This window comes from Lissotriton vulgaris, chromosome 2_2 (assembly GCF_964263255.1).
Source record: "Lissotriton vulgaris chromosome 2_2, aLisVul1.2, whole genome shotgun sequence".
NCBI classification, from domain to species: domain Eukaryota; kingdom Metazoa; phylum Chordata; class Amphibia; order Caudata; family Salamandridae; genus Lissotriton; species Lissotriton vulgaris.
Window position 1 is genome coordinate 84,688,311 of NC_141688.1, and position 21,715 is coordinate 84,710,025.

Here is a 21,715-nt window from a genome sequence, read left to right on the forward strand (position 1 = left end):
TTTGATTGCCACTACTGTCGTGCTGATGATAATTGTGGTTGGGGATGCTTACGGGGCCGGTGGGGACCGGGAGTACGTTAAATTTGCCTCCTCCCACCTCTTCTGAGAGTTGGAGAGTGGGACGGTTTTCTCTTACTCTCTCTATTCTCTTTCCCACTTGGGGGTTCTCTTGGGGCGACAGGCATGCCTATTGGGGGGGGGGGGGGTGGGCCGTGGCCTTCCGCTGATATGCAGGGTGGGGGGATGGGATGTGTTGTATGTTTTCTCTTTGTTTCTATGGCCCTCTTTCCTTTTCTTCTTTCTTTTGTTTCTTTTCCTTCTACACCTCTTTGCTTCCTTGGGGTTGGGGTTCAGTGTTGTCAAGGGGTTCATTGCATCGTAACATTATGTGTCATAGCGGTTGGCCCTCGCTCTTTGAGGACGGTGAAATTGCCTTCTGACACATGCCTTCCTCTATTATGCCTCCTTCCGGGTGCTCCTTGAACGATGATAGCTATCCTGGTCAATTGTTAGCTTCTACTCTCTTTGTAGTTTTAGAAATTGTACTCCACAAAATCATAAAATTAAACCTTTTTCTATCCTTATATTATGGTTCTAGGCTCCATGCGATATTATGTGCTCAGAGACTGTTTTAAAGGCGTTCTGTCCGATTGGTTTTATTATATCCTTCTCCTATCTGTCATAGCAGCCGGCCCTGAGGGGTTGTAGGCAGACGCTGTGTACTGTGCTTTTATCAATAAAGGTTTTCAAAAAAAAAAAAAAGACTATACCTGTTGCACCAGAGAAGAGAGAATGCAGGAAATTACAGCGCTTCCAACCAGCACCTTACAATTAGAGAAACAATACATTAGCCGACCGGCTGACACCATCAGCTGTCAATTGGCCCTGGCCAAGAGGAGCCTCGACAGTTGGTCAAGGACAAGGACCACCATTGCTGGAGAGCCTCGATGCAAAAAGCCAATGAACATGGTGAGAAGTCTGGGAAGTTGCTCTACTGGCTGGCCATCAGAAGCGTGGCCTCACGGATCATCCCTGAGATAATGGACACATTTAGCTCCGCAACGAGTAGGTTCTCTTAAAATGCAGCGGTATTAAACGCATACTACAGCCCAAGTTAAGCACAACATCCACGTTCCGCAGATGAGCAGCAGAAGTCCATACTTGAGGACATTCCACTTACACTGCTCTGCACTGCAGACAGAATCGGTCTCAACACGTCGCTTACGGCAGAGGCGATAGATGTGGCAATACATGAGATTAACTTTGGTAGGACATCTGGTCAGGACGGCTTTCCGCTGGAGCACTATCACAAATTTACATCCTTGATCTCACACACCAACTTATTCTATGCACGGAAGCAGCGAACAGTAGCTTACCCACAGAGATAGATATGGCCAGTATTGTGGGAATCCCTAACCTAGATCAGTCTCCAAATCACTGTACCTCATAGAGACCCATATCCTTAATCAATGCAAAGGTAAAGATACTTGTCCAGCTCCATGTCAACAGGCTCTGGCGGGTACTGAACAAATGGGTCCATCCAGATCAGTGTGGATGCATATCCTGCCAGGGCATGCATCACTGCATAAGGCGAGTGCATGTGGCTATCACCCATATTAGAAAACTAGAAGACCTCTCCGCCCTCCTACACCTTGACTTTGAAAAATGCTTCCAACTCGGTGGCTTGATCCTTCCTGTCCTAGGTTCTGGGAAAAATAATACTGGGACATAAAATACGTAGATATATTGGACTGTTTTACTCAGAGCCCTAAGCACAGATGCTGATTAATGGAATATTTGGAATATTATCAGACTCTTTCCCTATTCATATTGAAACCAGACAGGGATGCTTACTCACTCCATTCCTTCTAGTTCTGGTGATTGAGCCCTTTGCCTGGTAGGTTTGTTGTGACTCCCAAAAGACATGGGTGGTGGTGGGAGGAAGATACTAAAGAACGAATAGCACTCTAGGAAGACAATATACTACTGTTCCCCTTGCATCCACAAGGGCATGCAATGTATTGAACTACAGGACCTGTATGAAGAGGACTCGAGCCTCCGGGTTCACTAGAATACATCTATGCTGGTCCTGCTCAGAGGGGATCGTCCCACAGGCAACATGGCACACCCCTGTATCTATCCAAATTACAAGCTCTAAATAGGTGGGGAGACCAGGTCTCCTGTGACTCTGGTCTTACCGGAGTCTCAACATGACTGCACTCACGACTGTGAAAGCAGACCTGCAACGTTGGCCATTGTTGACACTCCATGTATTGGGCAGGGTCGCCCTCTTCAAATCATGATTCTTCTGCGTGATTTATACCTTTTTCAGAATTTAACACTACCTATTCCAAACAGCTCGATTTGAGACCGCTCATCTGTGGCTTGTCCTTTTTAAAGGTCCAACCATCAACACCCAGAAAGCACTGAGGAAATAAAGGCACACAGTATATGACGGTGTGATGGGCATGGCTGACCTTAAACTTTATTACAGAACGGATCAGTTACTAATGACTGGCTGACAGAGGAGTGGGATGATCAGGCATACCGGGCAGAACTTTAACTCCTGGACTAAGTGATGGGAATACTATACGATAACCCAATCCCACGACGACTCCCCATAGCCACCAGAGTGATCTTTATGTGCTGGCTCACAGCACTGCATGAAATGGAATGGGACAAATCCCCGACACAGAAAACCCCTTTATGGCAAAGGAGGCACCTTTCACACACTGCACAACTTACTGGCTTAGTCAAATTAGACAGATTAGGCTTGCGGGCCTGGGTGATATCTTCAAGGGAATAACATCTGTTAATTTCATGACTTGCAAAATCAGACCCAATTCCACATATATCTACAACTGCGACATGTTCGGAGTGCATACAAAGCAGACCAACTAGTGGAACGTCCCAAGCCCAAACCGCCGCTTGAAGTCAAGCTGCAGATGGGAAAATTAGAGAAAGGAAGCATATCCCAAATTTACTGTGCAGTAGTCCTCAACAACCCAACGGGTTTCCCTCTTTGAAACAAAAATGCAATAATGTATTGGGCCCGGGTATGATCTAGACTGGAGTCTGGTGCGTATGAACCTCACATCCTCCACCGCCTGTCAGGCTCATACAGATGAACTACTTAAATATGGCATACCTCACCCTGTGATGATTCTGGCACGCAGTAAAACCCCTCGCCCCCAACTGCCTCTGCTGTTTATGTCCTGATGCAGACTTCTTCTATGTGACCTGGCAATACCCCCTGACTGTGACATACTGGCACCAGATCATGGAGGCCCTCACTCAGGTATCGGGCTGTTAAGCTGACCTCCCACCAACACAAGCCTTACTTGGGGTTCTACGAAGTGGAGGACAGTAGCGGATTGGCATGGCTAAAATCGTGGCCAAAAGAGATCTCTCCTGCAAATGGAAGATTGCAGCTTTACCCACTATATCTGAATGGCGTGCAGGAATGGACTGTTGTGCGAAACTAGAGGAACCCACCAATACTGCAAGAGCTGGCAACAAAAGTATGCCAAGATGTGAGGTAAATGGTGGCAATATTTATGGCTTAGGATCTATGAGATTGCAGGGCTAATTCCAGTAACTGACCTGCAAAACTTGGCATCTACAAAATGTTAACACTGGTGCTTTATGCAATTGTTTATAAAAAGAATTGCGCTATTGTCAATCATAATGAGTCTTTTTTATTAATGCTTTAATTTTGATTCATTTGTTTTGTAATATATGGCACCCACAGAAATAGGTTTAAGCGGGGCTTACAGAATTCATATCACCCCTTCTGAACCAATACATCTCTCTTCTGTTAAGGTGCTGAAGTTGAGAATTGCCTCACTACTAATAGATCTGATTTGGAATGTATTTTACCCCAACAGGTGTCTCAGGAGGGATAAGAACAGTCTGTCGAAATCCAGATTAGAAGAATTGGTAAGATACTGAAATTCCTCTGCTGTAACGGTCACCAACGTTCCACACCAAAACGTTTGAAGGGAGAGCCACAACTACTTAAAACCATGGCCAGGAACTGTATATTCCTATATCTGCCCCTTCACCATGTTTAATCATGGTTCCTGTTACTAAGACACAGTTATGATATGATCACTCGTTATTGCCCTCTTTATCATTTTATTTTAACCAGACTGTACTATAAGTTTTTATTAAAAAAAAAAGGTTTCCATGGATGAAATGTTAAGAGTTTCAGGGCAAGCACAAGTTTGGACTAACTTAATTTTCTATGAGGCTGATGCTCTATGGCCATGACGTGACTGTGAGCAAAATAGAAATCATATTAAGACACTTCCTCCTACTAAGCCACAAAGTCACATATTTTTCTGTTTTCTACGGACAAAGGTCAAAGAATGCCTTTTGGGGAAAGACTTAACTTCTGGGAAAGAACGAGGGGTCCATTAGTCATGTATGGCTTTGGACAGTAACATGACATGCTCATAGGGTCTAGCACATCCAATAGTATCTGTCGGTATCGCCATTTCTAGATATTCCCAATTTCTGGTTTGTGTGACTGAAGTTAGGACGCTTGCACTGCATGATGAAGTTGACTTAAAATAGAGAATGCGCACATTGTTACTAAGGTGAGAAATGTGTTCCTCTTTCTAAATTGGTGGAGTACTGAGCAATAAAATATTAAATAAGAAAACGTTAAAATCCTTTCCTGCAAAGGATACCTTAATTCGAAATGTATTTTGTTTGTTAGTATGTGAATAGGCACCAGAGTGAGTTGCAATGTTTACCAGTAAGGATCTTGGTAGACGTATTTCTGCTGGGTAGATGCACTCAATTGAGAAGAGATTTCATTATGTGAAGGCAAGAAAATAAGCAAGGAGAAAGCCTTTCAGCTCAACCTCCTTCAATTGGAGTATGCAGATAAGCTAGTGGGATTTTTTTTCAAATACCATAATACGGGTTCTTGATGAGGAACAAGGGGGTAAGTGGAGGAGCTGCTCCGTGACATCTTTGGTGGGCAGTTGGTGTGGAACACCTGTGATTCATAAGATGAGGAACCTCTTCCAGCTATCTTGTAGAGTCCTTAATAAGGTAAATTGGGGTTAATCAATGAGATATTTACTATAGCTCAGTGATAAGTTCCCTTACCAATGGCCTCTAGGTCTTCAGTGAAGTGGACTGCAGCTCCAGTTTTCAATTAAAAGGTGCACAGTTACCAAAGTGAGTAATCAAAAATGGTCAAAGTGTGAATTGTTCAATATACATAACATTACTTGCCCTTTGAGCAAAACTGCAAACTACTAGGAGAAATTATGAAGGGTGAGAAGTCTGCAAAAGAACATAGAATACATGTCACTAATGTGCCTATGTGAACAGCTCTTTTTACTCTATAATGAGATTTTATTAGCTCTACCATGGACTTCCTAGTTAGAGAGCTAAAGCTTTACCTCCATGGATCCCTAAACAGAGAATCAAAGAATACAGACACTTTTGTAAAAGAAAAAATAAAGAAGTGTGAACTTATTTCAGAATATGTTTTAAGGATTTTAATGTACATTTTATGTGCCGTCCCTTCACCCACCTCCTATCCCAAATAGTCTATGGCTTACCTTGTTGGGATGCGCTTGAATGGACAGAGCGATGTTGACCGACAATACTTTGAAGAGGAACGGTAGCTGACCATGGAATGTATCCTTGACCGTTGACCCTAGGCACTCTGGATGCTCATCAATCCATTGCCCCAGTGTCTTCTGGGAAATCCTGTTGTCCACAATGATGGCATCACCTTTGGGGTGAGTTCCCATCCAGAGCTGAAGATTCGAAGAGATCAGGAGACACATACGAAATATTATAAAAATTGAATGCGATCAGAGAGAAATGTGTCGGAATACTCGGGGCAAGCAGCATAGCTTTCAGATCTTAGAACAATGATCTCTTTTTAATCTTCTAGGTCAGCATTTAAACAGGTGGAGAGAAAAGCGACACTTTGTGGGAAAAAGCATTGAAAACTTGGAGTGTCAAAGTGGGATCAGGGAGTTACAAAGAAGAACCCACTGGTGTGCAGGCAGTGATAAACACAGAAATAACACACTATAGAAACTCCCATCCCACTATTCTAGCACACACGACCAGCATAAGTACACAACAGTCTAAGAATGACAAACAACGAAAGAAGTAGAAACTTGATATTGAGGCATGACGCAAAATAATGACTATGGTGAAGTTTATCAACTCAAAGAGATCTCCGGATATTGTGGGAATAAATGGTAGGGCATTATACACTGTGAGCGTATGTTGATGCCATCTCTGGCATTATTATCAAGAGATTAAATGCACATGTATGCCTCATCACATAAAATTTAATTTAGGAGTGAGAAGGTAGTGTGAATAGAAACTTACCTTACACAATGATACATCAACACTGCGGACCTATTTAAGCCTAAAATGAGTGGAAATCGTAACCGTCAGCTGCTCAGTCCTGGCATCCGGCTCCAGTTTGAGGCAAACCAGTTCACTCTGTTGCTTTCATGGGCATGCCTGCACACTGTCACCGCAGCAGCGTGCATACACATCGGACATCCCAAATATAAAGAACTTTCTAATTGCATGCCGGCCATGTCATTCTAAGGCATTGGTATTTTATTATGTCACAGCAGTCCTATTTGAGTCAACTGAACGCACTATAATTAAATCGAAGGTGAGAGAGAGAGAGAAAGAGAGAGAGAGAGAGATAGAGAGAGAGAAAGAGAGAGAAAGAGAGAGAGGTGGTTTGGCCAGCAGGTCAAAAGTCAACCTATAGGAGGCATCATTTTTAGCCGAAGGGACTAAGCCACAAGAATTAGATGGAGGAAAAGTGATCAACATTTTGGGAAGCCAACATTTTAGGTACCTTGCTCAACAAAAGTGCTGTGGGCCACTGAGGTCCACCAAAAGGTATACTTCTTTTAACATGTATGGTTACTGCCCCCATAATAAGGTTATGATACACCACCATTTTATGGTAGTTAATTACAGTGATGGGGTAGATGCATTTTTACTTGAACAGTAGTAAATGACTGCATTCTCGCACTCCCTGGTAAAACAATGTAGTGAGCCATTAATCAAACTTCTCGTTTATTTAACACCTTAAGAGCTGCCGTCTGCCAACGGTCGTCACGAGCGCTACCTTCCCAGTGCTGCGCACGACCGTTGGCCGACGGGCCAGCATTCGTTCTTCGGACGTTTAGCACTGGGCGCTGAACGTTCGAAGCAGCTAAGGTGTTAAACTTGCTTCCAGTATGTTATTATTGCTCAAGATCAGATTATGAAACAGGAAAAACTCTCTCATCTTGCTGAACTACCACCACCGAAGTAGTGATTTTCTACATCACCATGAAAATCTCCCACAGAAAGCCATAGAGGGCCAGAAAGAAAGATGTTACACTATGGAAAGAATTTGCACATTTTGCAAGTTATTCCCTGCACTTTGCAAAGACAACATTTGAAAACTCTGGCTATCTTTACAAAGAGGCATCACTTATTGCTAAACTTTACATCTAAACCTCCTTTAAAATCTACAAGATAGAAAGAACAGCCACTTACCTCTGCATAGGGTAACTTTGTGTTAATCTGCACCAGAGGGTCACTGCTGGCCAAGAGTTTGGCCACCTCACTGTCAAGTCCAATCTTCCCCCAGGCATAGTTCTGCACAGCACACGAGAGGGGGAATACTGTGAAAACAAACAAGATTACACATCATCCTCAGGCACCATAGCAGCATGCCGGATTGTTGAAACAAGTCCACCAGTAAACATAAACCCAGTGGATGTGTCCACGTTACCAGTTTTACTACTTTCTATGCCAGTCCAAGGTACACAACTCTGGCTTTTGTGTATTCATGAAATAGCAAAGAACATAATCCAACTGGAGCATGAAGCCAACCTGGGTCACTAATGTGTACAGGTTTCAGCTTGAATAAAGCAGGCTGGGCTCTCTATTTACAAGATAATTTGCTTTACGGAAGAGTAAATGGTAAGTCCAAGACACCAGGACTTGAGGTGTTTGCCATTTACGGCATCCTAAACACTCACCGGTGCCCACCACATGTAGGAGTCACTGAGGCATGATGGGACACCCTCAGCACCGCCGAACACCTACACTTCCAGATTCACACCGACCCCAACACCACCCTCAGAGGAACCCTTATATACAGACCCTCTGGACCCAGACCACAGTTCAGAAAATCCATCGCTGACCTTATCAGCATCCACGCCTTTGCCTCCACAGACTACATCCTCCTCGGGGACCTGAACTTCCACCTTGAGAACAACAACGACACCAACTCCACCACCCTGATCGAAAACCTCGCCAACCTCGGACTCAGACAGCTCGTGACAACACCCACCCATGCCGCCGGTCACACGCTAGACTTCTCTGCAAGCCCCCACCTCTTCTTCAACCACACCACCGAACCCCACTGGACCGACCACCGTGGAGTCCATTTCACCTCAGGAAGCCCACCACGTACCACCGCACCCAACAGACACCTCGTCGCTGCTGGGGCAAAATCACTGAAAAACAGCTAGCTACCACCTTTGCACAGAGCCCACCAGCCAACCCCACCGAACCTTACACTACCGCCCTCAAACTTCGACAGTGCATCGAAGACTGCGCCAACCCTCTCGCCCCGCTCAAAACACCCACCAACAGCCACACCAGCAAGAAAGCCACCTGATTCACTGAAGACCTCCAGGCCTCCAAGCGTGCATGCTGGAAACTGGAGAAGAACTGGCTTCACGACCGATCACCAGACAACTACACGGCCCTCAAGAACGCCACCTCCAGACACCATCAACTCATCAGAACCGCCAAAAGGACCGCATTCAAGTAACCGCCTGAACAACAACGCACACAACAGCGAAGAGCTCTTCAGCATCGTGAAGGAACTCTCCAACCCCAGCTCCAACACCGACGACATCCCCCTTCACAGGACCTGTGCAACTCACTGGCCACCTACTTCCACCGCAAGATCGCAGACATCCACGACAGCTTCAACGCCACGACCTCCCCGCCAACCACCGAGACCTCCACCCCCGCGTCCACCAGCCACCTGATCGTATGGTCCAACGTAAACGACGATGCACCATCAAAATCATGAACACCGTCCACTCTGGATCCCCATCTGACCCATGCCCACACCACGTCTTCAACAAAGCCAGCACAATCATTGCCCCCCCATCTCCGGAAAGCCATCAACATCTCTTTCGCGACAGCAACCTTCCTGGAGAGCTGGAAACACACCGTTAATGTTCCTGCTACAAAGCACAGGTGTAGCATATATATCACAGATGTATTTTCTGTAAGTAGCTCAGTGGGTTACTTCTTTTGTGAGAAATCTTTCTGTTACTTGTGCTTCATAAGATACCATCTTTCTAATATAGCACAGTGAACTATGAACTCGCATGAAAGTGCTGCATGCTAACTACAAGGCACAAGTTTGAAACCCGTTTGCTTATTTCTTAATCTTTCATCATTCTATAGTTGCTAAAAAAAAGGATTCCTTTGGGTAGTAATACATTTTTAGTAGTATAGATAACCCCAACCCTTGTGTTTTGTTTCATATCCTAAAGTCATGGGGCAGATTAACTAACAGTATGTGCCGGATTTTATCACAAAAGTGACACAAACAGGCCACAAAGTGTTTTGGGGATTTACTTCAAGAGAAATTCTCAAATTGAGTTGGAAAATATTGTTACAGTAACATGAAGTAGCACTATCCTCTACTTTGTGCTTTATGTCAAGGGGGCGTACTGTTTTAGGTACATGGATGATCGCATGTATTTGATGTTAAATCCTATTTACTGTCTATGATAGAAAGAGATTTACTTCAAAAATGACTCCTCCTCGAAGCACATATACAAAGTGGTAAAGTGTTAAACCTTGTCAAAGCACAGAATTATGTACTGGAAACGTACCATTCAAGTACCAAACAAATGCTTGATATCATGTACACACCCTTTTACTATGTTGTGTTGGCGCAAGGCAGCCTAAGGTAAGCTAGTGCGAGGGGAAAGAGCCACAACACCATGTCTTACTAGAGATGGCACTGTTGTGCTAGCTCCTTTTTACACAACACCCCCCAGCAACTTTGGTTACTGCGCTGCGTAGCATGAAAACCTAGTAAATCTGCACCTTTGTTTCTCCAGATGAATCACTCTTTACATTTAAAGCCTACCAGTATGGATGACAAGTAACTACTAGGCCTTATGACACTCCTAGTCTTGTGTAGCGTTTCATATACATTGATTTACACATTAATTCATTGTCTCTGTATGATGTGAGTGTACTGTAAAGGGCTCAGAGTATTAATATGAGTAGTGCTATAAAGGAATTGTGAGAAAGGTGCTAAGGAGAGCGGAGGGCCATTATGGGAGGGAGAGAGTGAAGGATTCTGTGGAGGATGCCATTGGGGCTTGGTAGGTGCCAACAAATATGCGTGCAATGATTGCCACCAACACTAAATCTGGCCCTTTCGCATGCAGTGTTAGAGAATGATAGTCAATCAATCAATCAGGGAATTGTAAGCAGCTACTCACCTATGAGGGTCTCATGGCGCTGTGGGGGGGGGTGTGTTGCTCCGTTCAGTCGACGAGTCAGGTCTTGAGAGTTTTTCTGAAGGTGTTCAGGGATGGGACGCATCTTATGTCTGCCTGTAGCTCGTTTCAAGTCTTGGCTGCGATGTGGGAAATGATCTTCCAACTGCTCTGGCTCTGTGGATGTGCAGGGTTTCCGCCAGTGCAAGGTTGGATGATCGCAGGTTACTTTTGGGTACGTGGAAGCTTATTCTGTGGTTGAGGTATTTGGGTCCATTGTTGTGCAGGCATTTGTAGGCGCGGGTGACGATTTTGAAGGGGACTTGCTTTTCAACGGGGAGCAAGTGGAGTCGCAGCAGCTGTTGGCTGATGTGTTTGTGCCGGGGTATGCCGAGGATGAATCTGGCTGTGGTGTTCTGTATTGTTTGGGGAGTAGGAATTTGTTGATGCCAGCATAGAGTGCATTGCCATAGTCGAGTCTGCTGTTGATGAGTGCGTGGGTGACTATTTTTCTTGATTCGGGGGGGGGGGGGGGGGGGGGATCTATTTGAAGGTCTTTCGGAGGATGTGGAGGGTGTTGAAGCAGCTGCAAGGTGACGGCTTTGACTAGTCGGTTCAGAGTGAATGAAGAATCAAGTACAATGCAGAGGTTCTTGGCGTGGGCCGTGGGGATAGGTGGGGTTCCGTGGGCGGTGGACCAACAGGTGTTTTCCCATGCGGAAGAGGTGGTTCCCAGGACGAGGACTTCTGTCTTCTCGATGTTGAGTTTTAGGGAGCTGTTGGTCATCCAGATTTCCACTTCTTGCATTCCTCTCTGGAAGTTGAGTTTTGTGGTGGTGGGATCTTTGGTGAGGGAGAGGATGACTTGCGTGTCGTCGGCGTAGGATACGATGTTGAGGCCGTATTGTCGGATGATGTCTGCGAGGGGGGCCAAGTAGATATTGATGAGGGTCGGGCTCAGAGATGACCCTGGGTGGCTCCGCAGGTGATGTCCGTGGGGGCGAAGAGGAAGGGCGGTAGTGTGATCCTTTGGTTTCTTCCGGTAAGGAACGAGCGGATCCAGTCTAGGGCAGTTCCTTGTATGCCGGTGTTGTGTAGTCTGGTGATTAGTGTGCGATGAGAGACTGTGTCGAAGTCTGCAGACAGGTCGAGGAGGATGAGGTCCGCAGAGTGGCCCTGGTTCAGGAGGGTGCGGATGTTGTCTGTGGCGGCGAGTAGGGCAGTCTCGGTGATGTCGTTGGCTCGGAAACTGGATTGAGACGGGTCGAGGATGGTGTGCTCTTCGATGAATCGTGTCAGCTCCCGATTGACTGTTTTCTCTGCCACTTTGGCTGTGAAGGGGAGAAGTGAGATGGGCTGGTAGTTTTTGAGGTCGGTGGGGTCAGCTGTAGGCTTCTTGAGCAGGGGCCTGACTTTGGCGCTCTTCCCGTCATCTGGGAAGGTGCCGGTTTTGAAGGTGGTGTTGATGGTGTGTTGCAGTTGGGGTGGCTCTGTGGTAGATGTGCAGGAGCAGGGGTCTGTGGGAGCCCCTGAGTGGATGCCTTTCATGGCTGCAACAGTGTCCATGGTCGTGATTGGTGTCCAGTTGGAGATGGTGGCCTGGCTGGTGTCTTGGGGAGGCAGGGGACTGGTTGAGGTGTCTTGTGGGTGGCCGGTGAAGTTGCCGTAGAGTGTTCGGATCTTGAGGTGGAAGTAGGTTCCGAGCTTATCGCAGAGGTCTTGGGACGAGGTGATGTCTGTGGCTTCGCTGCATTGGTTGGTGAATTCATGGATGACGTTGAAGAGTTCCTTGGAGTTGGTGGGGATTTTGTTGTGGATCAAGTTCCTTTTGGTTGTTCCGATTTGGTTGTGGTAGTCCCTCATGGTATCCTTATAAGTGGAGTAGCGATCGGTTGCCTTGGTATTCCTCCACTTCTTTTCCAGGCGTCTGCAGGCAGGGCTCAACAAATCTGAAAAATTGTATTAGTCCTGCAGGTCTAGTAACTTGGAAAATCCCCTTGACCCAACTGCAACCTACTTGACCTCTGTCTCTGAAAACGGAGCAAAAGTGACAAGTTAACAAGATTTAAAGGCATCTTTATTGCCCAGTCCCTTTGTGAGCAATAAAAATGCCTTGTTATCTTGTCACTTTTGCTCCGTTTTTAAAGACAGAGGACAAACGTTAGTTTGTCTTCCTACTCGCCAGAAAGGGTGAGTAGGACCTAAAAATAGCTCGTCCTCATCCGTTCTCCCTCGCAAATGCAAGGGGGCAAGTGGATTTGTCGAGCTCTGGCAGGTGCGCCTAGCTTCTTGGAGGTCGGTGGTGAACCAGGCGGCTTTTCGGGGGAGTTGTTTGCCGAGCTCGTCTGCGCAGTTGGAGATCCACATGAGGAGTTCTCTGGCTGCGGTGTTAGCGTTGGATGCCCGGGAGTGGTTGTCTCGGGATAGGGTGGAGTTCAGTTGCTCGTTGGTGACCTTGCTCCAGTTCCTTCGAGGTGGGGGTGGGGCTGGTTTAGATGCTTTGGGTTTATCGACAGTGAAGTGGATGCAGTGATGGTCGGCCCAAGGTGGTTGTGTTGTGTGGCTGAAGTGGGCGCTGTTTCCTGCGGAGAAGATGGGGTCGAGGGTGTGCCCTTCCTTGTGTGTCGATGTGTTGACGAGTGGGTGAGTCCGATGCTGGCGAGGTTGTCACGAAGGATGGTGCATTTGGGGTAGCTGGGGTTGTCAAGGTGGAAATTGAGGTCTTCAATGAGTATGTAGTTCATTGATGTGATGGCGTGGGTGCGATGAAATCGGTGATGACGGTGGCGAAGGGCGTCCAGGGGCCGTGCGGTCTGTAGATGAGTGTCCCGCGGAGTGTGGTCTTAGGGCTGGTCTTGATCTGGAAATGCAGATGTTTTGGCCGATGGGAAGGTTTCGCTGGAGGTGGTGAGGTGAAGGGTGCTTTTGTAGACTATGGCGAGTCCTCCTCCCGGGTGGTTGGGGCGGTTTTTCCTCTGGATCTTGTAGCCATCCGGAATGGCGGTGTTGATGTCGGGGGCGGAGGCGGCATTGGTCCAGGTCTCTGTGAAGAAGGTGACATCAGGCGAGAGGGAGTAGAGTATTTGTGTACAGAGCGCACGTTGAGGAGGATGCAGCTGAGGGTGTTGTCGGTGCTGGTGGTGTTGAGGGTAGAGGTGGTGGCGAAGGTCCGGTTGCAGCAGAGGCAGGAGAACTGGCCGTGGGTCGTGTTCGGTGAGACCTGCTGGCATTCTATGTATCTTCAGGGGTTGAGTGCGAGGAGGGTGTTGGTGTCGTAGCAATGGATAATTGGAGATCCAGGATTCCTGGCGCTGGTTGTGGTCAGGCTTGCTTTAGGTGTGCCTTTGGCGCACCAGCGGTGCGACTGCGCAGCAGGTGCCATTTGTAGGGGAGGGGGGCTAGACGAGCAGCAGGGAGGCGGGAGTGGGGCGATCGGGGGCTGAGGATTAGGCGGGAAACGGGGAGCGAGCCAACGGAGCACAAGGGGGAAGAATAAAAACGCGGTTCACCAATGGGAATGGAATATGCAGGGGCACAATGCAGGAGAGCAGAACAGCAGAAAGTGAGTCACAGAGAAAAAAACACTACGGCACAGCAGAAACCTACAGAAGGAATGAAAAAGACAACAATGACACAGAGAGAGGACGGAAAATGGCAAAACCAGCTGGAGCGGAGCGTAGCAGCGGGCACAAGCGAGTCTCGAACCCTGCCTTATGGGGTCAGAGGAAAGCACGGACAGCGAAGCTGCCTGGGAGGAGAAGACCTCAAACCGAGGGTCTGGGTTCTGGCCCTTAGTGACAAGCTTCCTACCAGTGAGATATTAATGAGCATTTACAGGCTGATTCATCTAAAGTTCTTGCGCTCAACAATAAATCTGGAATCCTGAACGCAACATCCAGTGCGGTGTACACAAGCGTGTGTGCTAGACCTTATAGTTTGCTGTGCACAGGTGATACAGGTCTGTGGGCTCCATTCTGGAAGCCCACAGCCTGGATCAGAGTACAAAATGGTGTTAGGGCTGCTTCCTCCAGACAGCATGTGTGTTGTTGGAATCTCCGAGATGAGGTAAGGGCACCAGACGCTATAGTGAAGAGGTAAGACAGGCTGTCCTTAGTCATGCCAAGGCCTTTTAGATACATTGGGCTGTAAAGGACTCTAACAGCAGGTGCAATTAGGTAGGTGCATGGTGAGGCCTTCAGTATCTTTTGTAATGGAAAGGAGTCATTTCAAGGGGGACTGATTCTTGTCTGTCTTCCTGATCTCTGTGAGGAGCAATCGTAAATAGCTGGAGGCAGCCTGCTCTCATCTCTGTGTACTTCTGTGCTGGGCACTCCACCTGGAGACTATTCTTTTTTAGAACTAACTTTTACCTGGAGACTATTCTGTTGGATGGAGCATTCTTGCAGACTGAGGCCACGCCTGGAAGTTGATCTGTTCAGGACACATGAAAGCGGAACCGACCCACACCGTTTCCATGGAAGAAGACATGGAATACTTATCTTCTGTCTGCGAAAACTGTTTAAAAATGGAACTTCAACTGTTGAGCTGTTCGTTCAAGTTTTCTCTTTTACAGAGGTGGGGGTAACCCACAGAACATTCACGGACTGCGTGCAACCAAAGGTTGGTGTTGCACTGACAGCCAACTGTAGAGAGGCGAGGGAAGAGCATTTGGAATCAGATCTGAAAGAGAAATGACTGGACTGTCCTAGGTGCCAAGATATCATACTGTGAGCGAGGGAAGGAAGTGCCAATCCTGTAGAAGGAGCGGATCGTGGAAGGGATTGCTGCAATTGACCCTTGCGTAGGGTTCGTCTGACAGACTCACTACGCAAGTGCAGTGAAGGTCTCACAGAACTGCTGGATTGTGCTGTGCAACCTTTGTAATTTATTCTCGTTGTAGCTGTAAGGCACCTCGAGAGGTGTACAAGGGTGGCAGGTCAGACTTAAGCATGGATAAGCAACTGCTGGTGGACCCATGTGCCCCAAAAGTGGCCGATGTGACAGTGACACTGCCAAGTGTTTTGTTGGGTTGGAGCCAATGCCTGAGATTAGGAGACCTGAGAGGTGCCCTCAGAGCCCTTTGTGAAGAATTTAAGTTATTGACTCGAGGAACTGTGTTCAGAAGATACTGCCTGGCTTCCGCCACACTGAAGAATCGTAATGTGCAAGTATGGGGCCATCACTTTCAAGAAGAAGTGCCAAGTACTCCACGTAGTATCACAGTGCACCGCGCCATAAGTCAAATACTCACCAGACTACAGACAGAAGAGAGCCACAATCTATTTCCTGCCACCCAGAAGAGAGCACCCGACAAAAGCCTCCATTCCTGCTGCAAACCATAAAGCGGTGCGCTACATGGCCAGCTCCCTTGCAGCCCCGGAGAAGACAGATGCTTACCACCTGGAGGATTCCTTCTACTTGTGAGATCCAGCTGCCACAGGATTGCCGAACGTGCCCCAACGCAACTGCTATTAACTTAGTGAGTGACTAAACAGGCCCCTGCCCAAAATATTGAGTGCTAATCCAAACCAGGGGCAGAGGGGAGGTAGGGGCAGCATTAGCTGCACACACAGACCTACCTCTAACTCTAAATAGGGAGGTGAAACCCAGTGAATGGAGGTGGGGATGGGGTAGACTACTATAGACAGGTTGAGGCCTAGATGGTACAGGCCTGTGAAAGCAAATAGACTTGCTCCCATGAACCGGGTATTTGTGCATTACTAAGCAAGCAGTAGATTTATATGTCTTCTATGTAATAAAGTACTTGACTTTTCTACAAAGAGAAACACTGGCTTGGAAACTGATCTTATTGTGCTTGTCGGAGTGGTATTGATTCTTGATCCTGAATAACCACCAGGAATCGTCTGTGACTGCTTGCCTCGCTACCACTGAGAGTCAGTACATAAAGGGTTGTACTTGGCTCAGTTTGCTGAGCCACAGTAGGCAGGCCCTAGTAAGAACTGACAAAAGGCCTCAACCGCCACGGTTGTGGCCCAGTAGACCCTCCCTGCCCCGTGGCTTACTGAAAGGAGTCGGATAGTGGGTTTATAGTGTTGCCAGAAAATATACTGTAACATTGCATGATAATATGTTGACATTCATTTTCTGATCCTATGTACTAATCTGACCTGTATGTTCTGTAACATTCCAATTATCATAGTTTTCCTCCATGACTCTTCCCTGAGGAGCGGGTGTTCCCCTTCTGGTGTGTGTTGTAGTGTTCCGTCACGCACACTTCTTTGCTCTTCTCCTTTCCTCTTCAGGTGTTTCCCTTCTGGTGTGTGTTGTGTTGGTTTGTTACGTACAGCTCTTTGCTCTTCTCCTTTCCTCTCTTCTTCCTTCGCCGTGGTGTCGTGCCACTCAGGATTAGTCTTCTCTTCCTTCTTTCGCGACTCGGTCTGGGCTTCTATCTGGATGGTCTTCCCTCACCAGGTGTCTCCGTGTAGCTTGCACTCTACCCGGGTCTCCCTGGTCTTGTCTTCCCCTAGGACACAATCTTCACATCCATCGTGACTGGACCTGTCGTCGCGACTTTCTCGCTTGATTACTTATGCATTTTAGTTGATGTCGTTAGACTTCGCTTCAGTCTTCTTCCTGGTCCTCTTCGTGGACTTCTCCTCTGTCGTTCTCTTCACAGATGTCTTCACCGTTCTTCTTGTCAGATGTCTTTGTCAGATCTCCTCGCTCGCTGATGTCTTGTCGGTCAGTCATCCTTGCGACCAATCTGGCGGGTCGGCTTCTTCCTCCTTGCGACCCACTGGGTGGTCGGCTTCCTTTTTCTCCTTGCGACCAACGGGGTGGTCGGCTTTTTCTTCCTTGCGACCAACTGGGTGGCCGGCTTCTTCCTCCTTGCGACCAACTGGGTGGGCGGCTTCTTCCTTGCGACCAACTGGGTGGTCGGCTACTTCCTCCTTGCGACTAACGGGGTGGTCGGCTTCTTCTTCCGTGCGACCAACGGGGTGGTCGGCTTCTTCTTCCTTGCGACCAACGGGGTGATTGGCTTCTTCTCCCTTGTGAATCTTCATGCTTCTGGTGATCAGCGCAATCGCTCCGTCTTCTCTCCGCAGTTGCAGTGCTTCGGCGCGCTTCTGACTGCGTTCTCCTGTCCCTTCCATGACTAGCTGCTTTGGGCGGTTGTCTTGTGATCTTGTCGGTCTCTTGCTCAGCTGTGAGTTGGATGTCACTCTTCTATTTGAAATCCCAAGGCGTCTCCGGTTTTCCTTTGCCGAAGGGAGGTCTTGCTTACTTCCTATCCAGCGGACTGACAATGTCTGAGGGGTCTGCCTGCCCCTTCAGTGAAATCCTGTTTGCTGTCCTCATGCGCTTTGGGTAATGTACCCACACTGCCTCTGTGTGGAGTTCCTGCACTCCTGGCCCGTTCCTGCGCCGTGCCTTTGCAGTGGTTTGGTGCCACACTAGCATGGCAAGTCTCTTGCGCACTCTTTTGCTGTACTTGGCAGTACTCACTGTACAGTGTTGCCTTTCTTTTCTATCCACTGCTGTGTGCTGTACACAACCATTCCTGTGCTGCTGCTGTTTCCTTGGTTTGTTGCAGGCTTGTTTTTTTCTTCTTCACTGCAGTCCCAGGAAGTGGCCAGTAGGTGGCAGTGTGTCTTTCATTCCACTGTGATCCTGGCTGGTTTTGAAGACTCTGAGGCCTGTGCTGTCTTCACTCAGTAGAACGTCCTCACCCGATGCCACACCTTCTTGGGTCCCCCCCCCCAGGGCACCAGGCAATCGCAGCCAGGTAGGCGCTGTTCACAGATAATCTACTATTCAGTATGTACTTTGTGGAAATGTTTGTATTTGTGACCACACGATCGGGGCTCTTCTCTAATGCAGATTAATACACAGGCCTTGCAAAGCTTCTATTGGCAAGGGCAGCTTCAATCATGCTGCGGGCCTCAACTTGTTGTCCTTTTCCTGTGTTCTCAACGGCAGTCCTCTTCCCTGCTGCTGGCCTCCGGGTGCCATTCGGGAGGGCCTTGACATGCGCAGCACTTCTCCCTGTGCCTTGCGCGCTCGCCGGGTTTCTGGCTCCGTCTTCCTCTCTCAGCAGGCCTCACTCTCCAAGGGCTGCGCAGGGGGGGGCATCAGCGCCGCTCCGTTCTGCCGCGGGCTGTGCCTGCCGCTTTCTCTCCAACTCGTGTCACTTCACGTTAGACGCAGCGGCCAGCCATTCACCCTAAGCCGCCCCTCGTAGCAGACCTTTTAACACTGAGGGCTGCGCAAGGGGGTGCCGGCGCTGCTCCAATCGCAGACACTGTCTCTTCAATCCTTCACCGCAGCCTTACATGGCACGCGCTGCTGGTTACACTATGGCCAAAGTTCATTCTTCGCCGTGGGTGGGCTCTGCTTGTGCCCGCACCCGAGGCAGTCCCCGCAGCCTCTCTCACTCACCGCACTTGGGCATGGTCGGCGCTGGGGACGGCCATCCATCAGTCACTCATGCTCGCAGGTGACGGGTAAAACGGGCACCGCTTGACTTCCTCGCGGGGGCGGGGTAGTGGTTAGCTACTCCACTCCCTGTCCTCCAACAGCCGGCAATGTTCTCCTGCTGAGGCGAGGTGGGCTCCTGTGGGCCCACGCTGGCGTTCACTCTCCGTCGCGCTGCGGTAGGCTCACCTTCTGCCTGCTTTTGTTTGATCAGGCCTCACACACCTCGCCTCATGGCAGTTGTGCAGCGGCATAAGCTCAGTCCGGCCTCGCTCGCCTTGTGCCTTGACCTTCACGGGGCTTCCTTCGTGCCGGAGAGCACAGTCTATCCTTCAGTGCGGGGTGGGCTCTCGCGAGCCTCCAGCTGTGTGGGGACATGGCACACTCACTCGTGTCTCACCTCCAGCCGGCGGGCCTTTTCTTCCACACACACACGGGTGGGCTCTACGTGGTTCTTCACTTTGCGAGGGCACTCTGTCGCGGCCGATGCGGGTGGGCTCCGCTCTGCTTGCACTTCTCCCCCAGGGCACTTCCTCGCAGGGGCGGCTCACGCCGGGCTCATGAGGTGCAGGGTAGGCTCCCGGTCACCTCCTAATCTACATACAGGCCCTGGGCTCGTCACATGCCCCGCTGGCCTCCAAGCGGCCAGCGCCGTTCACGCAGGTGGGGGGGGATACCACTCAGCAGCTCTCTCCCCCTTTTTTATCTTCTGCTGGGCTGCTGCACGCACAGGCACAGCCCGCTCGTCGCCATTGTGGTATTTGGGCCCTAGGCCCTCATACTAATATTGAGGTGACGCAGACACAGGTAGCATAGTTGGATAACTAGCGCTGAGCACGTGCGCTCAGCCCTTTTTATTAGCAGGGTCATCTGACTGAGGACGCCTGTGGTGGGTGGGTGTTCAGTGTGGGTTACACCATGCTGCAACACTAGAACGTATCCCTCACAATACTACAGTTCCCACTCGGCCGATAACGCATATTTAATGAAGAAATTTTTTGCTAAGGGAAGTGATCATAGGGTTAAACTTCCTACTGTAGGTCAGATGTCTAGCGTGCAAGCTACAAAACGACAACAATATTCCTAACAATTTCTACTGTACCTTCTATAGGCTGTAGGGATGGTGCTAGGGAGAATGATCAGTTGACTAGAATATCATGGGCGAGGAGAGATCGGACCACCAAGTTTCAGAGTATTCTGTCCCAAAAATGTTTTTATAACTTTGTCCTTAGTTATGATGTTGTGTGTTTTATTTTCCCTTGTGCATCAGTAACTGGTCTTGTTTTCAATGTTTTATTGTCCTCTTTTAGTATCTTGTTTGTTTTTTTGTGGGGTTTTAAGGGAAGGAGGGTGTGTAATGTTGCCAGGTAATGCACTGTAATGTTGGTTTATAAAGTGTTGACATTTATGTTTTTGATTCTATGTTCCAGCTTGACCTTTATGTGCGTATCATTACCGATGTGGCAGTTTTCCTCCTGGACAGCTACTTCAGAGGCAGTAGGGGCTGTCCAAGGTTGTAACTATCAGCGTACCTTCTCCGCGGAATAACGTATATGAGCCTTACTACAATGTTGAAATACAATACTACATAATCCCATAACGGCGGCAGATCTTTCAGGGCTTTTTAGTTAATAAGGAACAGAACATGCTTCACTGAAAAACAAGCTTCTGGCCGTTAGAGCCGCAGTAATACAGCACTCAAAGTTTTCAAACAGTAAAAGTACTATATAGATAGTAGTTCTAACTTAATAGGTTTCATATGTAGATACTTCAGAATACTTTAGCGAGGCCCTGTAGATAATTCATGATGAGGGGCAGCGGGAACTGCACGCGAATCAATAGAGAGAGAGAAGAGGAGGTGGAATTTTGGGAAGTGAATGCGGATCTTCGTTTCCTCACATGCAATTGTAGATTATGTGCTTCACTGTGTTCTTTTATGTGTAAAAACACATACACTGTTTTGATTGTAGACCTTCCTATATTCCAGTTCACTATTCAAATCAAAACTACAACTAGCATGTATTTCTTTATTTAACCCCCACGATGACAGTGCCCAGCCTTTGGAAGTATTAAGTTATCAGGTCACCTTACAAAGGGCATGAACCAATGTCCCAGGACGCACCGTGCACCCCACTCGCTCGCATTCGCAAGAGGGGTACTCTTACCTCCCGGCTCTCGATAGATCTCAGACATCCGGCCGTCTTCACTGCGCTTCCGTCTTGATAGAATGCGTGAAAACGAACGAAAGGTAGAAATCCTGGTCTCGAAGCCGTTTGACAGGTGTGGGCGGTACTAGGAGGCTGTACTTTCCAGTGAGCTGTGCGGTTACTAAAATGACCCGCCTCCTACAAGCGACCCACCCATCAGATCAAAGAACCGCCCCCTGCCTCGGAGAATGACGGTCCTCTTAAATAAGACCGCTCCCCGGGGCCGGAAGTGACGTCATACGCGGCTGCAAACGTTGTGGCCCAGCCGCACATGAGCCGATAGCCTAGGCTCTCTGCGTTGAGATTTAGTATACTACCATTAGGGCCCCTGGAATTATGCGACAGCGGAGGACAAAATTATGCGGCAGGGGTTGGTTAAAGTATGCGGGGAAAAAGGCAATTTATAATGCATTGTAGGGCACTTTTTAAATAGTATTAATTCATTATGTTGTCAAGTTTAAAAATAAGTTTATTTAGACCATTTGGTCTTTAAACAACACCCCATACATTAATATTTAAAAGAATCTA

The 21,715-nt window shown here is 48.2% G+C and overlaps 1 protein-coding gene across 1 annotated transcript in view; it reads right to left on the reverse strand.

Moving 5' to 3' along the window:
- The window catches only part of MPI (mannose phosphate isomerase), a 97,306-nt gene extending 75,944 nt beyond the window's left edge, over window positions 1-21,362 (reverse strand). The window contains exons 1-3 of the mRNA XM_086959329.1: window positions 21,146-21,362; window positions 7,555-7,682; window positions 5,583-5,783 (exon numbers count right to left, since the gene is read on the reverse strand). Coding sequence (XP_086815455.1) covers window positions 5,583-5,783; window positions 7,555-7,682; window positions 21,146-21,173 — 357 coding nt within the window. The 5' untranslated portion in view covers window positions 21,174-21,362. The remainder of the gene's footprint in view (window positions 1-5,582; window positions 5,784-7,554; window positions 7,683-21,145) is intronic.
- Between the last annotated feature and the right edge of the window lie 353 nt (window positions 21,363-21,715).